The 8,542-nt window shown below is 35.4% G+C and overlaps 1 protein-coding gene across 1 annotated transcript; it reads right to left on the bottom strand.

Moving 5' to 3' along the window:
* Nucleotides 1–4,454: 4,454 nt before the first annotated feature.
* Nucleotides 4,455–8,114, bottom strand: AIL5 (AINTEGUMENTA-like 5). The gene is made up of 9 exons (XM_047326579.2): nucleotides 7,744–8,114; nucleotides 7,319–7,640; nucleotides 7,144–7,226; nucleotides 6,606–6,614; nucleotides 6,300–6,388; nucleotides 6,080–6,153; nucleotides 5,941–5,991; nucleotides 5,751–5,827; nucleotides 4,455–5,486 (listed from the first exon to the last, which is right to left on the bottom strand). Exons 1-9 carry the CDS (start codon nucleotides 7,889–7,891, stop codon nucleotides 4,774–4,776), a joined length of 1,566 nt encoding a protein of 521 aa, XP_047182535.1. The 5' UTR covers nucleotides 7,892–8,114; the 3' UTR covers nucleotides 4,455–4,773.
* Between the last annotated feature and the right edge of the window lie 428 nt (nucleotides 8,115–8,542).

Here is an 8,542-nt window from a genome sequence, read left to right as displayed (position 1 = left end):
ATATATATATATATATATATATATATATATATATAACCCTTACTCACATTCCTCATTCCTGTTCTGTTCGTTCATTTGTTTTCCACTTTAATAACAAAATAATTGATGATGTTAATGTTGATTTTTGATTGAAGGGTTGTGTTATATCTTTTCTCTTCTGATTGTTATTAAATTTCGTTTTAGAATTAATAATTTATCACCAGGGAGATTTGATATTTTGACTATTAAGTTGTCCGAAAATATTTTCCATAAGAGAAAAACTGTTATGTGAAAAGTGAATTTCGGAAGGGGTAACAGAAAATAAAATTTACTTTTCACCTTCGTGCATATAACCAACGTCAAAACACAAAAAAAAAATGAAGTTTCTGCACATCGTACTAAATGATTTAACAGGAACAAATTATTTAAGAGAGTTATGAACAGAGAAAAATATTGTTGTTGACTTTGTCTCCTTATTCAGAAAAGAGGCCAGTGTTCATTCCCTCTCGAATGTTTCTAACAAATTACATATCTTCTATATTTGAGCAGATTGAAAATATTGAGTAGTTTTAAAAAAATTGCATTAATATACCAACTAATTAAAAATCAACCAAAAATTAGTATACTAGTCATAATGAACTTGTTAGCTCTGAGTTGGACCAAAAAATTACATTCCAAAATAAATCACATCATGTAAGTTTATCTTAAACAATTCGTATCTCCAACTTGTTTGGTCAATATAAACACGATGTTGTCATTCTGATTTATCATTTGCCGCATAAGTGAAATTAAGAAAAACAAAAGGGTATTGAATTTCAAATTTGAATTTAAACTTAATAAAATTGTTACCATCACGCTCATAATTTAACTTCAACTCCTTTCATTTCTATGATTTTACCAAAATTATTATAAACATGATGTTGTCATTCTGATTTATCATTTGCCGCAGAAGAGAAATTACGAAAAACAAAATGTAATGAATTTCAAATTGGAATTAAAACTTAATAAGTTTGTTACCAATCACGTTCAAAGTTTAACTTCTACTCCTTTCATTTCTATGATTTTATCAAAATTGGTATTAAAAAACTAAATGCTTTGCAACTATTATAGGTTGATGCTAACGTTTTTTCGTGGATGGTTTCTTGTTTTTTTTTTTTAGTTTTGATATTATTGAAATTATTGTAGACTTTAGTTTTTTACAAATTTAATTACAATCATAAGTAAAAATATATAACACAAGCCTCCAATCAAAAATCAACATCATCAATTATTTTGTTATTAAATTGAAAAATAAATAAACGAACAGAGCAAATTGCGATGTCGCGAGTTATTGTGTGTGGGTAAGAGAAAGTAAGAGAAAGTATGAAGTTGAGAAAGAAACAATTAGGATAAGTGAGAAAGGTGGAGTAGAGTTAGATGAATATTTCTGATTTTTTTCCGTTGGAACTACACACGTATAAACTCTTTTTAAATGTGTATATTAAATACAATGATCTATGCATAGATATATTTTTAACTTTAATGATGTTTAAATTACATAGATTAAAATTTCAAATAGTGAAAAGTTGAAGGAGATTTTATTGCACATTTGGAATGTTTATATTTCTAGATATGGATGTCTTAAATATTTATGAAGTCAAGATTTGCATACATGAACGTTTAAGATGTGTCAAGTGTCAATTCCTAATATAAGATACTCAATATGAATATTTTGAAAAACATAACATTTGTTAATGAATAACCATTTGTTATACATTGATGTTACTGAATGATTGAGAAAGTTCATCGGTTATAATTGTATTTTTCTTTGAAGTTTATACATAATTAATGGATGAATAATCATTGGATTTATAAATAGGAATTGTATTTTTGTTTGGTATTGAAACACTCTCATTGAATATTACTGTAACAGCTATTAATTAAGCATTGCACATCAAAGACTCCTTGTTTCATGAAGAAAAAAAAAGTACGCATTTCAACTTTTTTGTTGTTTTTCTTATGAAAGTCTTTTATTACTTTCCTAATCATCTATACGTATTTTGTATTTAAAGTAGTGTTATTTTCTACGCAAGGTGTATTTATCGTTTTTTCCTATTTTTATTTCCTTTTCCGTTGTCAATTTTGACCTTTAATTTACAAAATTCTCACTTTATTCTAACCTTTTTCCATTTTCAAATATTTTCAGCTTGCTTTCTGGATTAAAAGAAGATCCAGATATAAATTATTTTCCGGATGCTTCAAAATTAGAATGTAACATTCCTTCGTCTCATATTATTTATATCATCTTACGATATAAACAATTCGAAACATTATGAGAGAAGAAATATAAAACGGTTTTCTTAATAAAAATTTAAACTTTTGTAGGAACCGGTCCATCTTGTTGATCTATTACTCAAACTGTATGGTACTGGAAGCTTAAAAATATATTAACAACATAATTTTCTCTAGTGAAATGTTTTGATAACAAAAATAGCACTACTTTACAAGAGCTAGAATATAATTGTAAATTCGCATAAGTTTTAAAAACATTAGGTGGAATACACTAACAAGTGAAAGCACTGATTGGAAGAAGAAGAAATAGTTGTTTCTTAATTTTGAAAATGAAAAATATTTTGAGGAAACAAAAACTGTGAAAGTGGAGACAGACATAGTGAGAGAAAGATTATGATAGTTAAAAAGAGGCATAGATGATAGCAAAGACATTATAGAAGGCGATCACACGTTCTCAGTAATTTATGCATCATTAAAGGTAAATTAATAAGGTTTTACTATTTGGTTAGGTTTTTGTACTTGTGTTTAACCTGGGCAGTGAGAAGATGAGAGTGCCCTCGTGGTCATGCATGGTATCACGAAGAGAGAGAGAGAGAGAGAACTTTAGAATATTCTTGTCTGTTTTGGTTATGGTTCACGGCAAAAGATAGAAGACATGTTCAGGTGAAGGGGTTGGAATTTAATGTTGGACATGGCATTACTCCGAAGAATGCTGTATTGGTGTTATAGGTTCCATTTTCAGTACACTTCCATATAACGTAGTGCTTCAAACAAAAAGATGCAATAGTCAAAGCAATGGTCAAAGATGAGGGCATGGTGGGGAAGGATCTAATAAGCGCCGAAAGGTACACAGGACACTGATCATCAATCACCCTTCAAGGGACACCAAAAGACATTATTTTTATTTTTTTTATTTTTATTTTTTCCCTTTTCTTCTATTCCCTCCTTTTTCTCCTTCCATTTTTCTTTCAATTTTGAACTTCTGTCTCCAAACTAATGTCCAGTTGTAACTAGTCTAAAAGGAAGGGACCCATTGCAAAAAGTTCACAACAACACTAACAATATTATGGTTTTTGTTTCTGTCCTATGTGTATCATGATCTTTGCTAGTTATACTTTATTTTTTCACTTTTGAATTTCGATTATCCAACTTTTGGTCAAAATTGTGCTCCCTCATAATTAGTGGCCCCGGACTTACCTTTCTAGTGTAACTAGTACACAACTATATAGGACCAATTATTACCTCTCCTACACAGTTTCTCTTTGCTATTTCTTCCGCTCTTCGCCCCGTTAGGATCTTCAAAATAGAAATGGTTTTATAAGAGAAGGAGACCCAAAAACACAACCAGCTAAAACCTCAGCTCCCTTTCAACATAAAACAAACACGACAATAACATTTTAACACATAATTCATTTACATGTTACGATAAATATAAGTATATTAATCATTGAAACATCAAACGATGACTCTGTTCTAAAAACTTGTTGCGTCGATTTTGTTGGCTAACTGTTATCAAACCGAGACGTTTAAATTGAATAAAAACATACGCAACTAGGCACCGACATATTCTGGAATTTATTTTCTGAAGAACAACTAATATGTATCAGATTATCATCATGAATCAGGCGCAAGAGACGAAGTTTTTAATGTTCGTTATCTTAGACTTTGATGAATATTTAGAATCAAATTTTTAAAGTAAAATAAATCACACCTTTAACAAAAATGAAGAAGTGAAGAAATATGCACTCTTCCAAAAAAAATATCATTAAAATTTTGTTCCTAGTAAAAAGTAAAAGCAAATGACTGACTATAAAGTACAGAGAGAGGGTGGCTGCATGTGAAACTAGTCTAGCCGAAAGAGAAAGAAGCTCTCACGATAAACGCCAGGTTTCAAATTCTTCCGAGGCTAACTCAACGAATATATTCTCAGCTTTTTCCGTAGCACACTGGTCGCACCCGATGGACAAAAAAACACTAAAGCGGATAAACATATGTCCCTGGTCATTTTTTTCCAATACTTGGTCAATTTTTTATTTTCAATTATTTAGAAACCAGAAAATTAAACCACTCCTCACGTTTGATGCGAATTTACCCAAAATAGTAAAAAAGACATCGTGTTAAAGGTCCTGCAATATATGTAAGCATTGAATGCCTTTCGCATGGAGGGTAAAGTGATTACTAACAAATAAATCAGATGAAAGGGATTACACAAAAGGATTTCCTTCCCATTATACTCATGAAATCATGTCAGTATATTAACAGGGACAAAAAGCTAAAGGCGTAAAAGAAAAAAAAGATACAAAACACAACAAAGGAAGTTTGAGTTAGTACAGTGTCAGCTAGGTCTAGCTACGGTTCTGATGAATTATGACTGTCAGTCCAACTCATTCAAATGGTGCATCAGCTAAAGAGACTCGTCCGTTTGTCCTTGCGTTGTGTTGCATGCTAAAACACCATCACCGCTACTTTCCTTCCCCTTTCATCATTATATGCACAGATTCTCATCCTACCTCGTGCATGAGCTCATTCCATGCCAAATATCGGGGTTTGAAAGAGACTTGGTTTTGCATGGGATTGGAATGTGTGCAGAGTAGGTCCAATCCAGTTGCCGTAACCAGCACTGCTCTCATAACTAGTATTGCTATTTAGAGAAAAGATGGGCGTGGCGAATGGGATTGAACAGCTTAAAGAACCACCGCTTCCATTTCCATGACCATGACCATTCCCATTTCCATGACCATGACCACTTTGCTGCTGAACAAAGATGCCTCCTCCACTGAAAAACGCGGCGTTGTTTTCACTGCCGGTATTTGAGGGGGCACTTGAGAGGTCCATTTGGAAGGGTGAAGTTGTAGTAACACTAGCAGTGTTCCTGACCCCACTGTTGTCGAGAGTAGGATTGTGGTACCCCAAGATGGACCAGTAATCTGAAGGGTCTTGCTTGATAGGGATGGCAAAGCTTAAGGTAGAGCTGGAAGGCTGCTGCTGTGATCCAAAGGTCACGGATGAAGCTGATGACGGATCTCGTTCGTCCGATCGGCTTGCCTCGTGGCTTTTGCTCTCAGATGCCGAATCCGCGGATGTCTTGTTCTTGCTAGACAAACCCCCAATGGGAAGTGTGCTGTTTGCAATGCTCTTCACGTCGTAGCGACTCATGTCGAAGTTTGTGACTGCATTTAACCCCCTGAATTTTATAGCTGCAATGTCATAGGCCTCGGCAGCTTCCTCTTGAGTGCCTAAGTTTTTTAAGAAAATTACTCCTTTTTGTTAGTATCAAATCATAAACTGAAAAAAATATATAAATATGAAACTGGGCAAGTGGCAAGAGATTTGGCCATTTGGGTAGTTTAACAAACACCTCATTGGCAGCAGCATCTTGTGTATGTGTACAAAAAATCAGGAAGTTGTTTCCTTTTCAAAAAAGGACATGTATAGAGGAATGGAAAGCAAGAAAAAAGACAATAATTGATGTGAATATAAGGAAGATATTGATGACTCACTGAAAGTGCCAAGGTAGAGGTCTTTGTTTCCGGCAACTCTGCCTATTCTCGCCTGCCATCGGCCATGCTGGTGGTGTCTGAATCAAATTATTTTATTCATTCAGAATCAATAGATATCCGCTAGCGGTCAAAAGGAATGAAAATGAGGCCACAAAACGTTAAAACCTAAAAGTACAAGATAGACAAATACCTCGTCACTCCTCTGTATATAGAGGCCCCCCTAGAGAAACCACTGCTCTTCCTGTAACATGGAGAGCGCCAAAATAAATTAAACATGTCCATAAAACTATTCTCCTAGCTCGGATTTTAATAAAAATAAGTAATTTTACCTTCGTAGAGAAGCAACAAACTCCTGCCTCGTCATGTTCTTCATCTCTCCCAGCTCCTTCTCATAGTTGGAAATCTGTGAAATTCAGAATAAAGTAATCAATAAAGATTATCAACTATAGAAAAGTTTGAATAACACCAGAGCTAAGGGGTGCATAGTAATACATAATAGAGGTAAAAATGAAACCATGTCTGAAATGAAAGGTATATCCCTCTACTAACCGGAAAGTTGGTGGTGGTGGTTGGACCCCAGTACTTGAGAGCAGCGAGATCGTAAGCTCTAGCTGCCTTATCTTCTTTGTCATAACCACCTAAACACAGAAAGGAGGAAGAAACAAAAAAGTCATTTTTTGACTAAAATGATTAGTATCCTTGGGAAGAATCTGAATCTAAGAAATGCGCAATCAAACTCATGATCATAAATGAACAGGAGATGGAAGAGAATATGTGCTGTGACGGTAAAACAAAATGATGAGGTCAATGTCTAAACCAAGCCATGTAATGCTGCAAAGTAATAATCATACTCACCCAAATAAACTGAAACCACATAATGAGCAAAAGATCCCGCGAGTCAGCAATCATTCCCCAGGTACAAAAGCCACGCAAAGAAACAAAAGAAAGCACGGTCAGAATCTTTAACACCAGCACCTCCCATTCACTTACATCAGTCATCACACAAAAAATAATATTATTAATATCACTAATGAACTAATCAAAAAGAAAAAGAAGCACGCACTGTGCCACTCACTGTTTCACTTCGTAAAACCTAGACAGACACGACACTCGTCGCACTGTTATTAAACACACAAACTCAGCAATCTAATGCTCCTGCGAGGCTGGCAGAGCAATCTGAACCATTGAGAAGGGTTTTCATTGGGATTATACATGGTGAGCCACATTCTTTTACTCCCATTTATTCCGGTCACATTCAGTGGAACGTTTCACACTCAGTCCCAGATCTCGTGGACCCGGTTCCAGCCTGCACCCTCCCCGGTGCACGTTACACACAACCCCTCTCTAACAGCAATAAATAATACCTAAAACTAGCATGTAATAGTAGTTTTACCTTGTCTTCCTTTCCTACTCTGTCCTTCCCTTCTACAACTATTGTCCCATAGATGAGCTTCATATCTTCCGGTCCATCTGTGCCTAAAAAAAACAAGGAAAAAAGATAAATAAACAAAAATTATTTAAAAATAAAACAATGACGGTGAAACAAAAGGTGGCGATGAAAAAGATACCGAGTGACGCCACGGTAGATGGAAGTACGTTGGCCGAAGGTGTCCACGGTTTTCTTCGGAGAGGGCTTTTGAGGTTCGGTGCTTGCTTCGGCGGCGAAGCCGCGAGGAAAGCAGGCGGCTATTGTTGTCTTCAGCTCCGATTCGTATAGGTTGTTGTCAGTGGAGAACTGCGGAAGTTGTGGCGGTGCACCCGTGGCGGTGGTGTCTGCTGTGGCGGAACTGCCAAGAAAGTCCTCAAACTTGGGAGCAGCGGTGAATATGGAGAGGTTGGTGGCCCCTCCGCGGCCTGCTGCCTCCGGTGGTGCATCCACGGTGCTGCTGCCTGAAGTTGTAGAATATTAATATAAATAAGATATTTTTTTAGGGAGAATTTATTTAAAGTGAGAGGAAAAAAAATATTAAGGAGTAGAGAGAGAGAAGGGAACCTGTGAGTGTGAGAGATGGATAAGAGGCGAAGGAGTGGAAAAGGGAGAGAGGAGAGGTAGAGTGAGAGGAAGAGGGGTTTGGGAAGTGATTGGAAAGAGAGAAAGCGAGGGAGTTGTTGTTGTTTGGCGGTGATGAAGAAGAGTCCATGTTTGTGTGTTGTGTTGTCTTCGATGAACGTGAAAGAGAGATTATGGGGTTTGAACTTCAGTTGGGTTCTTTGGAAACTGCGATCTTATAGAATCTATTCGAGAGAGAGAAGGAGAAAGGTTGAAGAAGAAAGGGGTTAGATTATGACACAGATATAGAGGTGGTCTAAGAGAGAGAGACTCAACTCAACTCAACTCAGCTGCTTCTTAGGGTTCACCAAAAACGAGGTTCTTTCTCTTAGGATGGCTGTAGATAGATATGCCACACAACAGTGACATTTCTATGCTATCATTTTATAATATATTAATCTTTTTTTTATTACTATTACGTTCTAATAATAACAAATATGTTTAAATACGATCCATGAATGCATAAAATGCCCATGCCTCCCGTGCATGTGTGCATATATATCTTTTCCTAACATATCCATAAAATAATCTTCACTCCCGCAACCGACAAATATCTATCCCTGTTCAAAATTGTGTCAATATGCATACGGTATCATGTTATTATATGATCATGTCTGATACTGCGAAGAAGAAAAAAAGGCATATTTTTTTTTATCTAAATTTTGATTTGATCTCCACCGATTGGTGCATTTTATTAGTAGTAGGAAGGAGGTTATTAAATTGAATTTGAAGAGGAAATTAA

Source organism: Vigna umbellata, chromosome 1 (genome assembly GCF_029865625.1).
Source record: "Vigna umbellata cultivar VRB3 chromosome 1, Vumbellata_1.0, whole genome shotgun sequence".
NCBI lineage: Eukaryota > Viridiplantae > Streptophyta > Magnoliopsida > Fabales > Fabaceae > Vigna > Vigna umbellata.
The sequence above is the reverse complement of the archived record's forward strand: the minus strand, read 5'-3'. Positions and strand labels throughout refer to the sequence as shown.